Source organism: Chlorella variabilis (genome assembly GCF_000147415.1).
Source record: "Chlorella variabilis unplaced genomic scaffold CHLNCscaffold_19, whole genome shotgun sequence".
NCBI classification, from domain to species: domain Eukaryota; kingdom Viridiplantae; phylum Chlorophyta; class Trebouxiophyceae; order Chlorellales; family Chlorellaceae; genus Chlorella; species Chlorella variabilis.
The window spans coordinates 769,779-789,907 of NW_005435069.1; the positions used below are offsets into that span (position 1 = coordinate 769,779).

Here is a 20,129-nt window from a genome sequence, read left to right on the forward strand (position 1 = left end):
TTTGGGGGGGGGGGGGGGGCGAAGCATGCAAGGCGTTGGGATCTGTGGAGGCGTGCCGCGGCTGGGCCACGCCGCGTGCTGCTGTGCACCGCAGAAATTATGGGCGGTGCGCAGCGGCGGCGGGCGGCTGGCGGGCGGTGAGCGTCGCGGCGAAGAGGCACATGCCACCGGCAGGGCGCGTTGCCCCTTCTAGCCCAATTGGCGATCCACGGCATGCACTCGTTCCTGTCGAACTTGCAGGCGCAGCTGCCGCGCTGCAGGTGCACTGTACTGCATGTTGTACTGCATGCAGTACTGCCGTACCTCATCGGGGTTCATCGACCTGTTGGGCTCATTCTTGAAGATGTCCCGCACCATCTCGTGCACCTGGGGTGCAGCGAACCGGGGGCAGGGTAGCGTCACGCCGACAGAAGCCGCCCAGCTAGGCAGAAAGCTAGCCAGGCAAGGCAGCAGGCAGGCAGGCAGGCAGGCAGGCAGGCAGGCAGGCAGGCAGAGTGTGCATGAGCAGCCCAATTGGGCCGCCAACACAGATCCAGATGCCCGGCCAACCACTCGGGCATCAACCCCATCTGAAAATCTAGCTCACCAAGGACATGCCCCCCACCATGAGCACCTCCTGGATGTCGGCGGGCTGCACCCCCGCAGTCCTTCATGCAGCTCAGGCACGGCTGCACCGTGCGGTCCAGCAGCGACTCGACCAGCTGCTCAAACTTGGAGCTGCGGCAACAGAGGGAGGCGGGAGAGGGAGGGCGGGTCACCGCAGTTCGCGGGTTTGGGCATTTGAAAGGGGCTGGCGGACGGGCGGGAGGCCAGATGCAGCAGGCAGCGGGCAGCTGGCCGCAGGCGCAGAGTCGTGCGTGCTACATCGGTGATGAGGCGGGGAGCCCTGTATGCCGCCGTCGAGCACTGCTGCATCCGCCCCAGCGCATCGCAGACCGCAGCTCAGCGGAAGCCACCCCAACAGGAACTAACACCCATCGGGCGATGTTCATCTGCAGGTGCTTGGCGCCCGAGGCATCGGCGGTGATGAAGGGCAGGTTGCCATCGGTCTGCCTCATGCTGCGGTGGCTCGGTGCACCAGACAGGGCAGACAAAGGGCAGTGTGGAGCAAAGCAATGTGCCGTGAAGCTCTGGATCCCTGCCCGCGCTGGTGCAGACCACCCAGCCTGGCTGGCACAGGGCTGGAACGGCACAGCACAGAAGGCACAGGCCAGGCAGCGAGCCACCCAAGCTGCCCCCCACCTGGACAGCTCGCACTTGGCCTTCTCCGCCGCCTCGCGCAGCCGCTGCACCGCCAGTTTGTCCTTGGTGAGGTCGATGCCCTGTGGGGGTGGAGGCAGAGGTGGAAGGGTGAGTGGGGAGGGGCTGGGGAGGGAGGCCGGAGCGCCCCCAGGCGTGCTCAGCACTGCCTTCTTGAACTCCGACACCATGTGCTGCAGCAGGGTGTTGTTCACTGCCCAGGAAGGTGTTGCCGTTGGTGGCCTTGACCTGCAGGGTGGAGGTGCCAGGGAGGGAAGGCAGGTCAAGAGGGGAGGGAGAGGGGAGGCGAGGTGAGGGCAAGCAAGGGAGCGGGGCTGCCGCAGCAGCCATGCCATGGCGCGGTCACGCCGCAGCCTCGGCGACGGCACGGTGGCCCAACCTGCCAGCGCCCAGTCCAGCCACAGCGCATGGCAGTCACCAAGCACACACACCGCCCTCCGCCATTCAGCCAGCCAGCCAGCGGCGCCCCACCCTAAGCCAGCCAGCCAGCCGGGCCCCACATCGAACACGCCGCCGCTGATCTCCACGTTGGAGATGTCAAAGGTGCCCAGGTCGTACACAGCCACCAGCCCCTCCTTCTTGTCGCTGCCGTAGCACAGCGCCGCCGCCGTGGGCTCGTTGATGATGTGCAGCACTTCCAGGCCCGCGATGCGCCCCGCGTCCTGCAAGGCAGGGTGGGGGAGGCAAGCAGCGGGGCCAGGGGCGGCGTGGATGGGACTGGCCACCATGCAAACGTCCAATGGAAATGAAAACTGCCTGCCCCACTCTCCCCGCATCTGCCCGACTCCTCTCCGCCGAGCCCTGCCTGTCCACTCCTCATCCCCTTTCACCCAACCCACACACCACACGCACACACCGACACCGCCATCGCCACAACACACACACACCTTGGTGCCCTGGCGCTGATGGTCACTAAAGTATGCGGGCACTAAAGTATGCGGGCACGGTGATGACGGCCTTGATGATGATGATCGCTGACGGGGCGCCCCAGGTACCGCTCAGCCGTCTCCTTCATCTTCATCAGCACAAAGGCGCCCATCTGGGAGGGGCTGTAGCGCTGCCCGCCCGCCTCCACCCACGCGTCGCCGTCGGCGGCGCGCACGATCTTGTAGGGCACCATCTGGAGCCATGTGGGGGCAGGGCAGGGCAGGGCAGGGCGAGGTGTGGGGGGCAGCAGGCAGGCACAGCGGCGGGGTGCCACTTTGGGTGGAGGGGCGCCTATTGAGTGCAGCTGGCGACGACAAAGCAGGCAGCACATGCCGGCGTGTGCAGAGTGCTGGGTGCGCTGGGTGCGGGCGGGCGGGGCGAGGCGTGGTGGGGTGCACTGCACACGCTGCACCGCACCCGCAAGGCCTGGGACCCCCTGGAGCCCTGGGACCCCGCCACACCACAGCATGCGCGGGCAGGCAGTGGGGCATGGGAAGGCGTGCCAGCCAGGCCTATAGCCCAAGCCATCCACGTGCGGCAAGCGCGCAAACCACCACTGGCAGCTCTGTAGGCCGCGGCATGGGGCCCATCTGCCGCAGCCCACCTGGCGAAAGTGGACCCAGGCAAAGACGGCGTTGTGGACGTCGGGCGTGATCTGCAGCGGGTGCCACACCGTGACCTGCACGCACGCAGGCGGGCCAGTGGCAACAGCGCAGGCTCCAGACCTTGCCACGGCCTGTGTTGCAGCACGGCGCCAGCCCAGCCTGCAGCGCCGCGCCAGCCCAGGCGGCAGCCCAGGCGGCAGCCCAGGCGGCCGATGAGCAGGTGGCACGCAGGGTCGGGATGACCAGCCACGCATGCAGCTCGTCTGCCATGAGCAAGCCAGCAAGGCGGCACGCCTGCCACGCGGCGCTCGCCATGGCACACAGGCCCCAGGCCGGCATCGCCAGCCGCACGCGTTGCAGCCGCACGCGTCCACCACTGCCGCCCACCCACGCCCCTCAGCTCCTCAACCCCCCACCACACACCGCCACTGCCACACACCTGCAGCAGCCTGATGTACATCTCCAGGGAGGCCAGAGAGGTGATGCCGTGCTGGCCCACCAGCAGGGTGATGCGCTGAAGCTCCGTTTCGTTCAGCTCCAGGCTGGCACGCAGGTCAGCCAGCAGGCCAGGCGAGGCCTGGGCGGAGGCGCAGGACAGGAAAATGGCCTAGGCCAGCTCCTTGAGCTGGTACTCCTGCAGGCCTGCATGGCTTGGAGAAGCAGCAAAGGGAGTCGGCAGGGCACCCGCCACCGGAACCAGGCTTGCCTGACGGGACCCGCGGCAGCGGCAGTGCACTGATAGCCCAGGCACGGCGAGGCATGCCTGCTCCACCGCTGCCTGCTCCACCACAGCAGCCTGGCACTGTACCCACCGACTTGCAGCGACTTGAGGCGCAGCTGCGGCAGGTGGCAGTCCTGCTTGGCAGCCACCGCCGCGTCGGCGGCTGCCGCCACCGCAGATGGCGTGGCGTCGCCTGATATGAGCGTCCTGAAGTCCACTATGCCGCCATCCTCTCCCCCAGTGGTGGTGCCGCGGGGCTGGGTGGATAGGCAGTCCTTGCGGGCGGCAGCGACGTGGAGATGCAGGTGCCCCATACTTGAGCTGCTTCAGCAGCCTCTCCACAATCAGCGCATCCAGCAGCCACTCGTCAAAGTCAGAGCAGCCCACGGGCAGCAGCACGTCCCTGCCGCGGAATTGCAGGTCCTGCGGGCGGCAGCGGCAAAGAGAGGCGGGGCTGGTGATCAGCGGCGGGTGGGTGGGGGTCGTTACCCTCCTCTCCTCGCCCAGGGCAGCACAGTACACTGCACTGGACACACACTAAACCTTTCTACCACCAGATCCCTCAGCCTGGCTTAACATGGCCGCGAACCACCACAAACCTGCAGCAGGTAGCGCAGCAGCGCCCGCCGGCCTTGGTCCAGCTGACGCATGTCGATGAAGAACAAGCTGCGCAGGGCAAGCAGGGCAATGCTCGCAAACTGGAGTCTGGCGTACCGCGTCGAGAAGGAAGTACTTCTATTTCAACGCCTCTCTTGTGTTCATTTAGAAGCCAAAACATCCGCATTATATTCGTCATCGGTACTCCTTGTTTCCTGATCATTCGTAGACCGTGAAACTGTTTTTGGCTTCACGCGAGATGGCCGCCATCTCGTTGCGTCCCCTCGGCATGATCCACTTGGTCAGCAGCGGGAGCGTGGCCCGCGCCGCGCCGCGAGCAGGCAAGCACATACTCCAACCTGAGACTCGCGGACTGTGGCCGTGGGCACACTGCTGGAGAAGCACTGACAGCCATGCTGCCTGTCCCGCCATGCTGCAGGCATGGTCACCTCTGCTGCTGCGGGCGGCTGGGCTGGTGCTGGCGGGAGCGGCCGTCGCTACGGTCTCCAAGGCACAGGCAAGGCGTGGTCTTAAGTGCTTGGTCCAAGGCTGGCAAGGCGGAAGGTGCAGGTGCGAGCGGGGGCGGTTGGGGTAGCGGTGTGGGAGGGCAGGATGGGCCGAGGTGCACCAGATGCGGCTGGTCAGGCACGCACCGTACTGGAGAGCGCATCGTGTGCCTTCGCTGCTGCTTGTGGTGGAGGCTGCAGGTATGCTGTTGGTGCGGCACTTGAGCCCTGGCTGCAGCCATTGTTGGCCCTGCTTACCCTGCTGCCACCACACCACACACACGCACACACACACGCCCCATTCCCGCGCACCGCAGGTCTACGATGTGCTGAATGCCGACCGCATTGTGGTGGAGCAGTCTGCCCTGGCGTACCTGAACAAGTGGTTTGACGAGAGCCAGGCGAAGGGCAGCATCACCACCACCACCATATGCCTGCTTTCGGCAGCCCCCCTCGAGGCCCCGATCAGGCGCCGCCGGCACGAGGCTCCCGCCGGCGCCGCCCGAATTCCATGCCGCTTTTCTCCCCGCAGAAACCACCCGCATTTTCCCCGCTTAGAATCACTGTAACACACGCTCAGCTTGCTGGTGGGCTGCCAGGGGTTAAGGACAGCTTGCACGGGGGCTGCCGGGAACTGGCCGGATAGGGTTAACAGTGGGGCAGAAGAGTAGAGCATGTCACCAAATCATTCAGCAGGTCAGAGAATAGGGAAGAATAAGCTTGCAACAGCCACAAAGCAGTTGGGCAGGCAGGTGCCCAGCTGGCGGCTGGACTGGTGTCTCAGTAGTAGTGGCGCTGCGGCTGCGGCGCCTGCTGCTGCTGCTGCTGGTGGTAGTGGCCGGAGGAGAGGCGGCGCAGGCGGTCAATGGGTGAGTTCAGCACCTTGCCCGCCAGGTTGGCCAGGCCGCCACGCAGGCTACCCTCCCGTAGCAGCGGGGCGTGCGCCACACCGCCCTGGTGCTGCTGCTGTGCCGCTGCCTGCTGGTACTGCGCCTGCTGCTGCTGCGGCTGCTGGTGCAGCGCTGCGGAGCTGGGCGCGCGTGACAGCGGCCCCACGCCGTACTGCTGCTGCTGCTGCGCCGCTGTGCACTGCTGCGCGTACTGCGCCGCGCCCGCCGGCGGCCCATCGCTGCCCCCCATCTCCCGAGGTGTGCTGCGGGCTGACCCTGGCAGGCTGTCCGCCAGAGGGTACACAGCAGCCTTGATGAGGTCGTCCCGCCCGCCGGTGCTGGCTCGGGACAGGCCGCCGGGGCCGCTGGGCCCCGAGGCGGGCGGGTAGGCGGTGCTCTGGCGGGCCGAGGGCGCCGCCGAGTAGCCAGACACCTTCTGCTGGTACCGCTGGATGGTGCGCAGGTCCTGCAGAGCGGGCAGGTAGGCAGGCAGGCAGGTGGGCAGGTGAGAGGAATGGGCAGGCAGGCAGGCATGAGAGGGGGAAGAGGGATGGGCAGGCGCCACCTGGAGGCGTTGTGCACCGCACCGCTGGCCCGGGCAATCGTGTCGTGCCGTGTCGCCTGCTGCCCTCCCACCACCTGCGCTGCCAGCCGCACTGGCCACCCGCCCCATCAGCTTCCCCGCTCGGCTCCTGCCCCAGGGCACCCACACACCCCATGCTCACCCGCGCGGGCAGCAGGAAGGCTGCGATGATGGACTCCACCGCATCCTGCAGCACATCCAGGTTGTCCCCCACCAGCGTCTGCCCCGAGAAGGCCAGGTTGGCTCGGCGCCGCTGCTCCAGGTCGGCGTGCTGCTGGGCCAGAGTGCCCAGCATGGCCTTGGCGTTGGTCAGGGCCTGGAGGAGAGGCAGGGGGAGGCGTGCGTGTGTGTGTGGTGTGGTGAAGCCGTCAACCAGCCAGCCACCTGCGCGAGCTGCCATGCCACCCCCCGGACACACGCCCGCACCCGCTCGCATGCGCACCTGGTAACCCTCGGTCTGCTGCTGGCGCATGCGGTGCATGCGGTGCTCGCGCCAGTGGCGCTGGATGACCTTGGCGGCGTCAGAGCTGCGCTTGTTCTCGAAGAAGGACTTGGCTAGTGCCATGCGGGACCGCTCGTAGCCCTCCACCTGCACGGGAGGGTAGGTGGGGAGTGGGTAGATGGAAGTGTTTGGTGGGGCGCGATGCGGCTAGGGCCAGGCAGGCACTGCATCTGAGAGAGAAGGGTCGTCATGACCTTGACAAACCAACCAACCAAGCAGCAGGTCCCTCGCCAGTGTACATACACACACACACACACACACAGAACACCCTACACACCTGCGTCTGAAGCTCGGCCACCACCTCGCGCTCCTCGCCCAGGGCGGCCTCCAGCCCGCGCCGCTGCCGCCCTGCCTCCAGCAGCTCGCCCTGCAGCGCCGCCAGCTGGCGCGCCAGCTCAGCCCTGCCCGCCTCCAGCCTGGCAACCAGCTCGCCCAGCTGAGCCACGTGCTCATCCCGGCTCTGCACATCCGCCCGCAACTCGGCGATGGTGCCATCCCGCGTCGCCACTGTGGCCTGTACCGCCGCCACCTGGCGCTGCCCTGCCTGCTCGGCTGCCTGCAGCTTGGAGGCCCACTCCTCCTGCGGCAAAAGGGGAAAGCAAGCAGATTGGCGGGGCAGAGCATGCCAAATGCGGCCATGCCACCTCCCTATTGGCGCAGATCTTTGGGGTCCCCAACACATCTGCATCCAGCCACTCCCCCACAGAGCAGCACAGGCACCCAGGCCAGCACCACCCCGTCTCACCTCCACCTCCTTCAGCTGCTGCTCATGGTGCTCGCTGAGGATGCGAGCCTCCTCGCGCGAGCCCCGCAACAGCTGCTGCGTCTGCGCCAGCTCAGCACGAACCGCCGCAAGCACCCCGGCATGCTCCGCCGCCGCCGCCGCATCAGCCTCCTCACGCTGCGCGGCTGCGGCGGCCAGCTCTTCGGCATGCGCCCGGCGCTGCGCATCAAGCGCCGCGGCGTGCTGCTCCGCAGCTGCAGCGGCTGCCGCAGCCGCCTCGGCCGCCTGCTGCTGGTGCGCCGCCACCTGCTGCAGCAGCTGCTGCCGCTGCTGCTCGTGCTGGGCAGCCAGCCCCTGCGCCTCGGCGCTGCTAGCCTCCAGCCGCTGCATCAGCTGCGCCTTGTGCTGCTGCTCCGCCTCAAGCGCCGCCTGCTGCTCAGCCAGCTGCCGCCGCCGCTCCTCCTCAAGCATTTCACGCTCCCGCTGAAGCTGCTCCACTTTGCGCACCGCCTCCTGCTGTTCTTGCTGCACCAAGGAAACACCAGGGAGACATCAGGCGAGCAGGCGGGCAGGGGATGAGCAGGGCAGGAAGAACACGGATGCTCCCAACGCACCAGCACGGTACCGGCGCTTCACTACCACATCTTTGAGATCGGCAGCCCAGCCATCCAGCCACCGACCTACCCGCCCCCGCTCCCCCTGCTGCACACCTGCAGCAGCGCCTGCACCGCCTCCAGCTGCGCATCCTTCTCCAGCAGGCTCGCCTCCAGCAGGCTGGACTTGCGGTCCTGAGTCTCCAGCGCGGCAATCATCTCGGCGTGCAGGGTGTGGTAGTTGACGCGCTCGTTGACCACAGCCTGCGACAGGGCAGGGAGGTGAAGCGCTAAGGGGCTAAGTGCTTTAGAGGGTGACTGCCTGGGCATGGATGGGCTGGAAGGGCAAGGGCTGGTGAGTAGGTGGGTCGGCGTATGGTATATCTGCTATGTAAACGACAGGGCAACCCACCCCAGCATGCATGGTATCGCTGCGAGCCGCCGCAAACCACATGCAGCCCTGAAGTCTCACCTGCGTGCGCACACACATGGCGCGCAGCCCAAACTGCAGGCTCTGCAGCGTCTCGACGACATGCTCCGCCGCATCGCAGGCCGCCACCAGCAGGCTGGTCTTGGCGTTGCCGCCCAGGGAGTCCTGCGGAACACACGCAGGGGGCCACACACGGAGCGGCGGCGGAAGCTCAGAGCGGCCTACATCAACGTTCTGGCCGGCACCTCCTGACGCTGTAAGCCCTTACGTGCCACATTACAGCAGCCGCTCACGCCATCCTGCTGCTGCCGTGATGGCGCTGGCGCTGGGCTGCCTACTGCGTCCGACCCTTCTGCTGCCCAACACACAGTTTGGCGCACCTGGAGCAGGCGGGTGAGCTTGGAGTCGCGGAAGGGGACGTGGGTGGCTGCGGGGTCGGCCCGCGCGTTGATGCACATGCCCAGCGTGGTGAGGGAGAGGTTGATGGACTTGGCCTCGCTGGCACGCAGCCCCGTGGACTTGCTCTTCTTCAGCCGCTCGCTGCCCGCCAGGTCAACCAGGAACAGCTTGCCCACCTGCCCCACGGTAAGGGTAGGGTGGGAAAGGAAGGGGGGGAGTGGGAGGGCTGGGTGGGGACAAGCCTGCCTCTGCCCCAGAACCCAGCCACAAGGAAGGAAGCAGAGCCACGGCTGGGCGGCCAATCTACCATGCTACCAAGGCCACCCAGCCCACTACCCACAGCCAGCCTCACGGCAGCCAGCCCACCTTGACACGCTGGATCTCGGCCTCCCCCGTCCCCGACACCGACCGCCGCTTGATGACGGTCAGCATGACCACAGCGTGGGAGCGGCTGGAGTGGGCGTTGAGCGCGGTGAAGGCGGTGGTGCGGTTGCGGTCGCCCAGGTGCAGCAGGTGCAGGCACTGCGTGATGTTCTGCACCTCCTGCTGGTGCACACCCGACACAAACACGCCGCCCTCGTTCTCCCGGATCTGAAGGTTCTCGCTCTCGGGGCGCAGCAGGTCCTACGCGGAGGTTGGAGGGCGGAGGCAGGGGCAGCGGGCAGGAGTGGGAGGGTGACGAAGCAAGGGGAGCGGCCAAGCTAGGAAGGGAGGCGGGCAGGCACAGCCCCGTACAGTTCACACAACACTGTGTGCACGAAACACGCAACAGCGCACCACCACAACATCGACACACACAAACCACCACCGCAAACACACACCGCCGCGAAACCCCGCCAAGGCCCCCACACCAGGCCAGGTCCCCACCTGGATGAGCTCCATGTAGAGCTGCACATACGACATGTACACCGTGTACTCGTGCCCCTGGTCCTGCTCCACGTGGGAGAAGACCTCGGCGGCGGCGCGCGGGATCATGCCGATGGCGTCCGCCGCAATGCTGCTCAGCGAGTAGGTCTTGCCCGCGCCTGTCTGGCCGTACGCCATCAGCGTGCCGTTGTAGCTGCGGGGGTGGGCGCGCGGTTGGGGGTATGGAGGCTGGTGGGTGTGCTGGAAATCACAGGCTGAGCAGCGGACATGGGGGGCACTGGCGTGGCATGCTGCCTGATCGTACCCGCCTGGCAAGGCTCCGCCAGGCCCCGCCTGCCGACCCAGTCTCACCCATTCAGCACGTCCTCCACAATCGGCTTCACGGCGGCATGGTAGACGTCGCTCTGGCTGGCGCTGGGCCCCAACACTCGGTCAAACTCAAACTCTGAGGAAGGGATGTTGGCGTGCCTGCACAAAAGGTGCAGGGCAAGGCTGTCGAGCAGTGGTCGCAGCACATGCGCGGTTGCTGCTGCACTCCTTGTGGAGAATGAGAGCAGCGACGTGCGGCAGCGGCCCGAGGCATGTGCTCCCTCCGGGCAAGCTCACTCTCTGAAGATGACCAGCCCCTTGCCGTCAGTCTTGACCTTGACCGCCCCCGCCGTCTCGCCCTCCGCCTTGGTGGGGCGGATGCGCACAAACACCTTGACTCGCTCTGCAGGCCAGGGCACAAAGCACGATTGTGGCTGCAACGTCGCTGCGTGTGCATGCCTCCCGGCATGCTCTGCTCTCCCTGCCTCCACGGCTCGCCTGCGCCTCCCTTCTCAATCCCACATACCGTCAGGCCTGAGCTCTCCAGAGGACGGCCGCCGGCTGCCGGCCGAGGTGGCTGTGTCCAGGGTGGTGAGGCGACGGCTGCCGCCGCCGCCCGGCTTGGTCGGCGAGCGGCTGGCGGTGCCACTCATGGAGTAGCGCGCCGAGTTTGGCGCCGACATGATGCCGCCGACGCGTCCCTCCGAGAGCTAATTCACGGGCTCCGCCGGGCCGCGGTGGCCAGCCAGTAACCGCTTGAAGAGGACTGGCAGCGCTGCGCCAGAGACCCCCGTTTCGGCGAACAAGGCCGCCACGGTCAATTCAGGAAGCGGGGCTGGCTGACAGGCGCACTTCAACAGCTGCCCATTCGCAGGGGCGCGGAGCAGGCATCGCAGGGATGTCCAACCCGCGCCACTTGCGGCAATTCACGTCCTCTCACGGCTGCCGCAGCACATCTGTGCCTCTCGCCGCCCTCCCAGCCCGCTGGCCCGCCCCCCGCGCAGGCTCCCAACCCCATGCAAGCCGCCAGGGGCGGCAGCAAGGCGGCACAGTCGCTGTGGCAGCTCTACGTGCAGCAGAGAGGGCATTCCATAGGATCCAGCCTGCCCTCCAGCAAGAACCTGTGGGATGTGGTCAACCGGCAGCGGATGGAGCCACACGGCGCCGAGGCGGTGCGCGACATCTGGATGGAGGTGCGGCCTGCTGCCTGGGCCTGCAGCCCTGCCCCCCTGCTTGTTCTTGAAGGTGCTGCTGCACGCCCCGTGCGGTTCCGAGGACGCACAGCTGCTGGCGCGCGGGCCCATAGCTGGGTGCGTCACCACGCCGTTCGCCGCCTACCACCTGCGTTTTTCACTCACTGCCCTCCTCCCTACCTCCCCGGCTGCCATCCCCATCCCCGCAGTTCCATGCCGACCCCGCCAAGAACCGCATTGCCACGGGGCTGACGGCGCCTCGCTACTTGAAGTTCCAGGAGAATGCGGCGCAGAGGTGGGGAGGCGGGTGGTGGTGGGCGGGACGGTGGATGCCAGATCCATAGCTGTGTGAGCGCGAGCATATGATGCTGGTGGACACGTGCATGTCTGCCTGCCCTGCTGCTGTACCTGCAATTGGTTTCCTGCCGATGTGCCGCTGGCCGCTGGGCCGCCCGCCAGCGGCTGCTCCACCTCCGCTGCTTCCCCCTCTCTCCTCGCCTCCTCACCTTGCCATCCGGCAACTCCTTCTTTCTCCCTCCACCTCCCCCCTGCAGCCCCATATTCGTGCTGCCGGTGTTCAAGGGCCCCAACGCCTTCGAAAACTTCATGGTGCAGTGCCAGCTGCCGCTGGTGCTGTTCACAACGCTAGAGGAGTACAAGCAGTGAGTGGTTTGACAGCCATGGCTTGCCGCGGCCCCCTCCCCCCACTCCCCCTTCTGCCCGGCCGCTTGGCCAGTGCTTCTCAAGCAGGTACAGCGCTCCCAGGTACAGAAGCTGTAAGACCCACACAAGCCTCGCCTGCCGCGTTGTCCCCCGCAGGCGGGGCCCCTCTGCGCAGCCCCACATGGTCCTCACCCACTACACCGAGCTGATGAGCGACAAGAACATAGTGCTGGTGCGGGGCGACATCCTCCAGCCCACCATCTGCTCGCGGGGGGAGGTGGGTTAGTGCCGCCATGCACAGCTGGCGCCCGGCAGCAACCACAGCGCAGTCGGTGGTCCGCCGCGCCAAATCTGAGCTTGGTCTCAACCGCTGCTCCAGAATTCTGCCAGTACCGTGGTTCCAGCCCCGGTCAACCAGCCTTCCACCCCCATCCCATCCTGCGCCCTGGGAACCTGCATGCAGGCGGAGCAGCTCACGCGCCTGCTGCACGACTTTTACACCCAGGACCAGAAGTACAGCTTTGTGCATGCCTTCAACCACCGCCAGGCCGACTTTGACTACAAGCGCATGCTGGACTCGATGGGCCATGACACCGCCCAGCTGCCGCGGGACTAGATAGGAGGAACGGGTGAAAGGAAAAGAATGGTTGCCAGCGCGGTGGTGGCAGAGGTTGAGCACCTCCTTAGCAGGGGTGTTGCTTTGTTGCTTTTCAGTTTCTTTCATGAACCAATCTGTTTGCACTTGTGTTCTTTCTGCTTTGCATCTCCGCTCGATTTCCTGTTGCTGAAGAATGAATCTGCGTGCTGAATCCTGTCCATCTTGCCACGCCCATCTGCCATCTGCTGGGCAGGGCTGATGGCCCTTGCTCTCCTCAGCCAGCTCAGAGGCGTGGGTCGTAGGGAGCGGGCACCTTGCGCCACGCCACGGGTGGCTCCTGCCGCCACCACAGCCGTGCGGCCCAGGCCTTGAGCCCGTACACCTGTGCTTCGCCGCCAGGCAGCGTGCGGCACAGCCAGCCCTCCAGTGGCGGCCACACCCGGGCCCCCAGCCGGGCGCTGCCGATGAGGGCGGCGCTGATGCTGCGCCGCAGCAGGTGCTGCAGGGCCCAGCCGATGGCGGGGGTGCAGTACAGGATGCCTTCGAAGCTGTGGTAGTCTACCTGCACAGCATGGGCACAGCGCTTCATGCACAGCATGGGAGGGCCGACCACGAGGCAGAGCGCCGACCAGCAGGCAGCACATGACTGGCATCCCAAATTTCCTGACCGTCACCATCCGTTTCCTGGTGCAAGCAACCAACCCGCCTGCTTGCCGATCAGCTTGGTGCCGCCGGGACCGTCCCGGAGGTACATCAGCACGCTCATGGGCAGGGAGAATCCAAAGAGCGGGGGTGCTGTGTAGTGCTGGTAGCCGGTCACGTGCTGGACCAGCTGCAGGGCGGAACGGGCAGGGCGGCGGGGCACGGGGCAGGGTGGGTGGATGCCGGAGGTGGGCAGACTCAACAATGAGCAGCAGATGCAGCTTGCTTGCCTGCACCCAGACCTTGTTGCCAGACTTGTCCAGCACTGCAGGCAGGAGCGGCGTGAAGGCGGCATGTTGGACAGGGGAGCTGGCTTACAATATGCTGGGCGCCTGTCTGTCTAACTTTTAGGCCGCGGCTAAGAAAGGCCTTCTTTGAAGGCGCTGGAGCTAGTGTCTAAACCCTCCGAGAGGGCACAGGTTCGATTCCTCCCATGTCGAAACTTTGTGAGGACAAACGCGGCATAGCTGACCGGCTCAGCGCCAATCCAAGCCAATTCCTTCGGGAACGCCTAATAGAATCGCCAAGGCTTCGGCACAGGCCTCCCCGGGACCCATTCACTACTAGTGGGGGGTACTGCACTTGGCGCGTCGGGCAGATCAAATAATGGTCTAAAGCTAGACGTTAAAACCGGGAAGTGAAGCTTGTGGAGGCTCTTCCCCACCTTTACCTTTAACTGGTTGACAACTTGCTGACGCGTTAACGAAGTTCCTGTCCCTCAAAATCGCTCAAAGAAATTACAATCATGAGTGGCCTGCGCAATCCAGAACTTGCGCTGTGCATGGTGTGGCTTGGGAAGCCGGTGGCTGGATGAACGGCTAGCACAGATGTGCAGGGCATGCCCGCGCTGCTCAGGCGTGAGCATACCCAGGTGGCAAGCTGGCTGCTGCGGCCCTGGGGCTGGGCTTCTGGCGCACGTGCGGCGTTGGGGCGGGCTTGCGCGGCCCGTTCTCCAGCTCAGGCGGCGGCCCCGCATCCCCGCCCACCGCCACCACCAGCGCCTCATACGCCGCCAACGCGCCACGGTACAGGCGCCCGGCGGCCCACACGCCGGCACAGATGCCCAGGGCAGCCGCCCTGCGGGCCAGGACCTCGTAGGCCGCGCCCAGCAGCGGCAGAGGGCGCAGCAGCGCTCCGGGGCCGATCAGAACCTCCTGCCGGGATATCAGCTTGAGCCCGCCGGGCCCGCGGCTGTAAGAAAGGTCCAGCACAACGACCGCGGGCCAGGAGAAGGCCCGCAGCGGCCACCAGCGGGGCTTCACGTGCTGCGTGAGCGAGCAGTACGCCCGCGTACTGCCTCGGTTGACCACTGCGGGCGGCGCGGCGCGGCGGGGTGGGCAGCGAGCGCACCTGTGAAGCCCACAGGGCTGCCCCATCCATCTCGGGTGGCACCCCGGGATGACAGCCACCTTACCAGGCAAGGAGCCAGCAAGGGCAGCCAGCGCTGGGCGGCAGCAGCTGGGCAGCGACAGCAGCCAGCCGGGCAGGCCACAGCTAGCAGCTCACCAATCTCGTTCACGTCGGCATCCAGGCGGCGGTTGCTGTAGCGCCAGGCCTGGAACACCGCTACAATCTCCTCGCGGTTTTCGGCCACCACCTGTGATTTGCAGGATGGGTCGGGGCGGGCACAGGGGTTGGGCGAGGGCTGCCATGCGGGAGGCACTCGCCCCCAGCGGTGTGCCGCGGTGCTGCCGCGCCGGTTGCGGCTCGGCAGCTCACCAGCGCGTGCGTCAGCCGGCAGTCTGGCGTGTAGTGATGCTCCACCAGCGCGCGCTGCTTGTGCGCCGGCGACTGGAGCAGCGCCGTGATCAGGCCTGCGGCGCGAGGAGGAGGGCCGGCGGCGAGGGAGTCGGCGAGGCGCCGGTCGGCAGGGATGCGCCGCAGCAAGCAGTGGTGCTGCAACACCAGCCATCCCAGGGCAGCGCAGGGCACGGCGGCAGAGGAGCTTGCTGCACTCCTCCTGGCAGGCATCCAGCCAAACCCTACGTGCCTGGCAGCTCCCTCTCGACGTCCTGCATGGCTGCTGGTGCTTCTGCTCTGCTAAAGAGGAGAGAGGCTGCCTGTGAGAGCCGTCCAAGGCTGTGACAAGGACGGGTTCTCAGCCGACCTTTCTTCTGGGCGGCCTGCTCCTGAGCATGCGCGTCTGCTTCTGCCCCTTGAGCACATTCGTCCCCAGCTGCCCACACATTCTGACCTGTGCTGCCTGCTGGTTTTCCAGCTCCCTCGCCTGCCACCTGCTCTGGCAGACCTGCGCCCAGCTGCCAGAATGGTGCGCCCTGCCAGCCCTGGAGCCGACCCGGCGCCTGCCAAGCCCCGCGGCGGCGGCGGCAAGGTGGTGACCCAACTCGATGCTGTGCCAGTCACCAGGCAGCACGCTGTGCCCGTGGACCTCGACAGCAAGCTGGCGCAGCCAGGTGAGAGCCCGGCTGGCGACAAGGCCTGGCAGGGGCTGCAGATGGTGGGCGGGGCGCAATCGGCCGACCTGGCGGTACGGCTGTACAGCGAGCGCTCGCCGGTCGCTGCCCCTTGGCTGCCAGGAAACCTTCACAAACATGCCAGGAAACCTTCACTCACACTCTTCTTCCTCGCCTCGCAAAGTGTGGCGCGCTGACGTCCCTGGCGTCACTGGTGCCCGCTCGCCTCCCCCCTCCTCCCGCAGGCCTGCCGCGTGCCAACCTCACCGTCGACGCGGAGCACCCCGACGGCACCTATGAGCCGCCAGACATGAGCGTGTGAGCAGCAACTTGTTGTGCTGTGCAGTGCACTCCTGCGTTGCAGCATGAAGCAACAGGAGGCTGCGGTGCCATGTGGCTGGCACCCACCGCCGCGCCGTGCCGTGCCGCGCCGGTCCATGCTCCTCTGCCCTGCAGGCTGCAGCAGCACGTGGCGTTCTGGGACCCCGACAGGGACGGCGTGATCTGGCCGGGGGACACCTTCCGCGGCTTCAGGTGGGGTTGGGTGGGGTGTGCAAGAAGAGTTGCGGGTTGACTGGGGCTCTGGCTCTGGGGGCCTGCCACAAGCCCGAGGCAGGGCAAGTTCACGCCTGAAATCGCACGCATGCAGCACAGCAAAGGGGGATGCTGCCCTGCCGTGAGGGACCCCTGGGCAAATGGTGCAAGCCCTGGAAAACCAGCCGTTGCCGCACTAGCGCAGCTGCCAGCCTGCCTTCCTGTTGCTGTTGAGCCAACAAGCAACCGGCCGCGCTGCGGCCCCTCTCGCTGCAGGCGCCTGGGCTTCAACCTCTTCGTCTCCTCCCTGGCTGTGCCCGTCATCCATGGCACATTCGCCTACTGGTCCTCGCCCTCCTGGATCCCAGACCCCATGATGCGCATCCACGTGAGCCGACAGCGCCTGCAAGGCCGGTGCCCTGGCCCTGCGCCTTGGCCTGCCGAGACATCCCAGGGCATGGCCGCGCCGCTCGGCAGGCCGCTGCTGCTGCTGCTTCCCAGCATGAGATACCAAAGGTGCCCGCCATCTGGAGAGATGGAATTTTGACTACGTCTTCCCTGTGCCCTTGCGTGTGCCGCCTGGCCTGGCCTGCAGATGAAGAACATCCACAAGTGAGCTGGGAGCAGAGGCTTGCCCTCATGTTGATGCTTTGGGCGCGTCGCAGTGCAAGCACAGACACATCACAGGCTGGCGGGCGCAGAGGCCCGCTGCAAGCCCGTTGCCCCCTGACTGACGGTGCTGCCTGCCTTGCCCCGTGTGCCTGTCCGCCTGGCTGTCCCGCAGGACCAAGCACGGCAGCGACTCAGAGACGTACGACACCGAGGGGCGCTTTGTGCCGCAAAAGGTGACTGCCAGCGGGCAGGGCTGCCCCGGCCTTGGCGGCGGCAGCAGCCTCCTGCTCTGAAGCCCCCATTACCTGCCTCTCAGCGCTGTTCTCTGCGTGCCCCGGGGCCCACGCTCCCCCGCCTGCCTGCTCATCCTTCCTGCTCCCCATCCTGCCCTGGCCCCGCAGTTTGAGGAGATCTTCTCCAAGTACGACACCGACAACAAGGGAGGCCTGACCCTGAGCGATGTGAACGAGATGGTGAGCGCTGCGGTGGTAATGGTGGGGATAGGGCATGGGGTGTGTCCAACCGCCAAGCATGGTCCAGCCCCCGCTTGCGTGTTGTCTCCACAGGGGTGGCCAGCTTTCTAACGCTGAGCGGTGGGTCAGATGTATTCAGGTGGCCCATCGAGGTATTTGAATCCGCCTGCTGGCCTCACCCTTCCTGTGAGCAGGTGCGCGGCAACCGCAACATCATGGACCCGGTGGGCTGGATCGCCGAATGGCTGGAGTGGAACACCTCCTTCTACCTCGCAGCCAAGGTAGGTGCAGTGGGCACGCCTCTGTAGGACACTCTGGCAGTGCTGCTGCGGTGGCTGCAGGGGCCTCTGGGGCGGTTTGCTGGAGAGCGCCCGCGCTCCATCCTGTGGTGTGATCGCCTGCGATGATGTGGTTGCGCCTGCTGCTGCCGCCGCCGCGCCCCGCAGGACACGCCCCAGGGGCGGATGCTCCTCAAGGACGACGCCCGCGCCCTCATCGACGGCACCATGTTCTACAGGCGGGCGGCTGGCAGCCCATGCGGCGCTGCTGCAGCGCCGCTTCCGTTGTGACATGCATGCTCGACTGCCAGGGCTGCGTTCCCCTGCTGACGCTGCCTGCCAGCTGAAGCGTGGCTATGCCGACCAGCACGCCTGCTACTCTCCGCGCTGCAGGGTGGCGCGCGAGGTGGAGGCGGGGCGGGTGAAGAAGCGGGAGCTGCACGGCGACATGGAACGCACCGAGAAGGCGCAGGGCAAGGGCACCGCCGGCGTGGCGTCCCGCAAGGAGGAGTGAGTGAGAGCATGCGGCCTGGCTGGGACTCAGCAGGGGTGCTGAGTAGCGACGGTCTTAACCACCCCGGGAGGGTCAGGGGGAGCTGGCCAGCGGGACATGAGCTGCGATTCTTTGATGGGTTAGCGACGCTCACAAGTTACACTCACTGCTTGAGACCTCTCGTCTAGAGTGACATGGCAAGTGTAGAAGTGAGTCCAGATGAGAGCAGCATGTATCGCTACCAGCACTTGGCAGTTGCGCATCCTGGCCTCTCAGACGGTCCCAGTCAGCACCACCAGCAGAGCGCCAGAGCAGGCTGCGCTGGCGCCGGTGGTGGGGGCCTCCACAGGAGGAGGGCTTCAGCTGGGGCGCGAGTCTCCTCCCTGGTGCCCTCCCTTGCATCCTTCTGCCGCTGGGCGGTTGGGCGCTTGCATGTTGAGGCTCGTTGCTGAGCAAGGTCCCTAGCTGGCGATGCGAGTCAGCTCCAGCCTGGGGCTGCCCAGCCCCCGCACCACATCGTCCCTTCGCATGCCCAGCTCCACTCGCCAGCAGGCGCCGCCGCCGCCGCCGCCGCCGCCGCTGTGCTCTGCCAGCAGGCGGGCCACATGCGACAGCTCCAGCTCCAGCGGGGCGTGGTCGGCCTCCTCAAACACGACGCTGCCGGAGCCGGCCTGGAGGCTGAGGCGCGCCAGGCCTGCACAAGATGCACGCAAGGGGGACGCAAGGCAAGGGGGACACAAGGCAAGGTGGCTGCAAGGCAGAGATGGAGAACGATGGTGTGGGACCGGCATGAATCCCGCAAATGCAACGCATTGATGCATGCACTCTCAAACCCCTACAGGGTTGTTGTTGCTGTTGCTGTTGCTGTTGCCTTGCTGTGGCCACAAATGCCTCCATGGAGGAGCCCTCCGCTCACCCTGGGCCTCGGCCGCCGCCAGCAGGCGGTCGGTGACGGCGGCGCCGGGCGCGGGCGGCAGCTGGATGCGGTCCGCCTCCACCAGCGCCAGCTCCGTCACCTGGGGCGGCACCGCAGCCAGCTCCACGATGCCCAGCTCCAGCTGCAGAAAGGTCAGCCGCCGCAGCCCTGCCAGCGCCGCCAGCTGCATGGGCCTGCCGTGCGGCTTGGCGTTGGTGCTGAGGTAATCCTCGCACAGGCCCACGCGCTCCAGGCGGGCGTAGGGCGCCAGGTTGGCGACCAGGCGCTCCGGGATGCCGAACGCCTGCTGCAGCACGGGCGCCGAGCGGCGCAGGAAGGCACCGTCGCGCAGCAGCGCTGCTGTGTTGTCCAAGCTTCCGGGTGTCACTGCCCAAGCCATCAGCCGCACATCCAGCTGCTCAACCGCCAGGCGGTGCACCCGCTCCCACAGGCGGGTGGCGTCAGGCGGGGCGGCAGCAGGCGCTTGATTCTGGGCTGCCCACGATGCTAGGACCCTACTGTAAGTGGAGCTTCGCTGAATGGTCACCGCCCATGTGGCGTCTTGCAACAGGGCGCCCACCGCCTCCCGCCACCGCCGGCAGACCTGCATCCAGCACGGGGAATGCAGCACCCAGAGGCAAGGTGGTGGGGGAGGTTGCTGGAAGGTGCACCCCCTAGCAGGCGGCACACGGGTCAGCGGGGCGGGGGCGCACCAGGCTACGGTTGAGCAGGTCCGTCTGAGCGGCTGTGGCATCCCGGTATTCCGTGCTGCCCTCCCTGAGGAATGCCTTCAGCTGCAGGGGCCGCCTGCCGCCCAGCGACAGAATTTGCTGCAGGACTGGAAGCGTAAGGCCCGCCCAGTCGGCCGAAGGCTCGCACGACATCCTGGGTGGAAATACAGAAGCAAAGGAATGGCAAAGGGAGCTGAATGCAGGGCCAAGGGTTCAGCCGCCCAGCACGCAGCACGACAGGCTCAAACGCCCAAGCGGTGCAGCCTCGGCCGTGCATTGTCGTTGCATGTGATCGTGAGAGCTTGCCAACTGCATTTTCTGCGTCCAAAGCGCTCGAGACAGTCGCGCAGCCACCAAGTTTACACTCACGAGTCCCACCCACAGCGGCCTACCCACAGCGGCCTTGGGCGCACGAGAAACTGCTGCACGAGGTCTTACACGGTGCGGTGCGGTTGCGAGGTGGACACCGTGCCGGCTGCCAGCCCGCCGGCGCTCCCACTGCTGCCGTAGCGGCGGCTGGGCTCTTTGCTGCTCACAAACCGCTGTGCCTGCCGCAGAACTCCACACCGAACCACTCCAGAATCAATCCTGCAACTTGCGAGCTACCTG

At 66.5% G+C, this 20,129-nt stretch overlaps 6 protein-coding genes across 6 annotated transcripts in view; 2 read left to right on the forward strand and 4 right to left on the reverse strand.

Moving 5' to 3' along the window:
* CHLNCDRAFT_137436 (hypothetical protein) overlaps positions 1-4,163 on the reverse strand; it is a gene marked incomplete at both ends in the record, with an annotated part of 5,983 nt that extends 1,820 nt beyond the window's left edge. The window contains 12 exons of the mRNA XM_005845142.1: positions 304-366; positions 675-717; positions 937-1,059; positions 1,243-1,322; positions 1,426-1,488; positions 1,761-1,922; positions 2,240-2,380; positions 2,792-2,866; positions 3,232-3,369; positions 3,609-3,720; positions 3,830-3,936; positions 4,113-4,163. Coding sequence (XP_005845204.1) covers positions 304-366; positions 675-717; positions 937-1,059; positions 1,243-1,322; positions 1,426-1,488; positions 1,761-1,922; positions 2,240-2,380; positions 2,792-2,866; positions 3,232-3,369; positions 3,609-3,720; positions 3,830-3,936; positions 4,113-4,163 — 1,158 coding nt within the window. The remainder of the gene's footprint in view (positions 1-303; positions 367-674; positions 718-936; positions 1,060-1,242; positions 1,323-1,425; positions 1,489-1,760; positions 1,923-2,239; positions 2,381-2,791; positions 2,867-3,231; positions 3,370-3,608; positions 3,721-3,829; positions 3,937-4,112) is intronic.
* A 4,052-nt stretch (positions 4,164-8,215) lies between these two features.
* On the reverse strand, positions 8,216-10,056 carry CHLNCDRAFT_26240 (hypothetical protein; the record flags this gene model as incomplete). The annotated part of the gene is made up of 5 exons (XM_005845143.1): positions 8,216-8,503; positions 8,719-8,913; positions 9,110-9,361; positions 9,605-9,797; positions 9,956-10,056. Coding segments are annotated over 5 exons (1,029 nt in total), but the record flags the coding sequence as incomplete, so codon positions are not given.
* Positions 10,057-10,929: 873 nt separating this feature from the next.
* On the forward strand, positions 10,930-12,385 carry CHLNCDRAFT_137438 (hypothetical protein; the record flags this gene model as incomplete). The annotated part of the gene is made up of 5 exons (XM_005845036.1): positions 10,930-11,106; positions 11,316-11,401; positions 11,661-11,768; positions 11,926-12,046; positions 12,233-12,385. 5 exons carry the CDS (start codon positions 10,930-10,932, stop codon positions 12,383-12,385), a joined length of 645 nt encoding a protein of 214 aa, XP_005845098.1.
* A 265-nt stretch (positions 12,386-12,650) lies between these two features.
* CHLNCDRAFT_137439 (hypothetical protein) lies at positions 12,651-13,534 on the reverse strand (the record flags this gene model as incomplete). The annotated part of the gene is made up of 4 exons (XM_005845144.1): positions 12,651-12,925; positions 13,070-13,199; positions 13,312-13,334; positions 13,528-13,534. The coding sequence occupies 4 exons, from the start codon at positions 13,532-13,534 to the stop codon at positions 12,651-12,653; spliced, it is 435 nt and encodes a 144-aa protein (XP_005845206.1).
* Positions 13,535-15,940: 2,406 nt separating this feature from the next.
* CHLNCDRAFT_12749 (hypothetical protein) lies at positions 15,941-17,614 on the forward strand (the record flags this gene model as incomplete). The annotated part of the gene is made up of 6 exons (XM_005845037.1): positions 15,941-16,017; positions 16,294-16,431; positions 16,802-16,862; positions 17,031-17,102; positions 17,297-17,383; positions 17,549-17,614. Coding segments are annotated over 6 exons (501 nt in total), but the record flags the coding sequence as incomplete, so codon positions are not given.
* Positions 17,615-18,334: 720 nt separating this feature from the next.
* Positions 18,335-19,673, reverse strand: CHLNCDRAFT_137442 (hypothetical protein; the record flags this gene model as incomplete). The annotated part of the gene is made up of 3 exons (XM_005845145.1): positions 18,335-18,567; positions 18,790-19,393; positions 19,503-19,673. 3 exons carry the CDS (start codon positions 19,671-19,673, stop codon positions 18,335-18,337), a joined length of 1,008 nt encoding a protein of 335 aa, XP_005845207.1.
* Between the last annotated feature and the right edge of the window lie 456 nt (positions 19,674-20,129).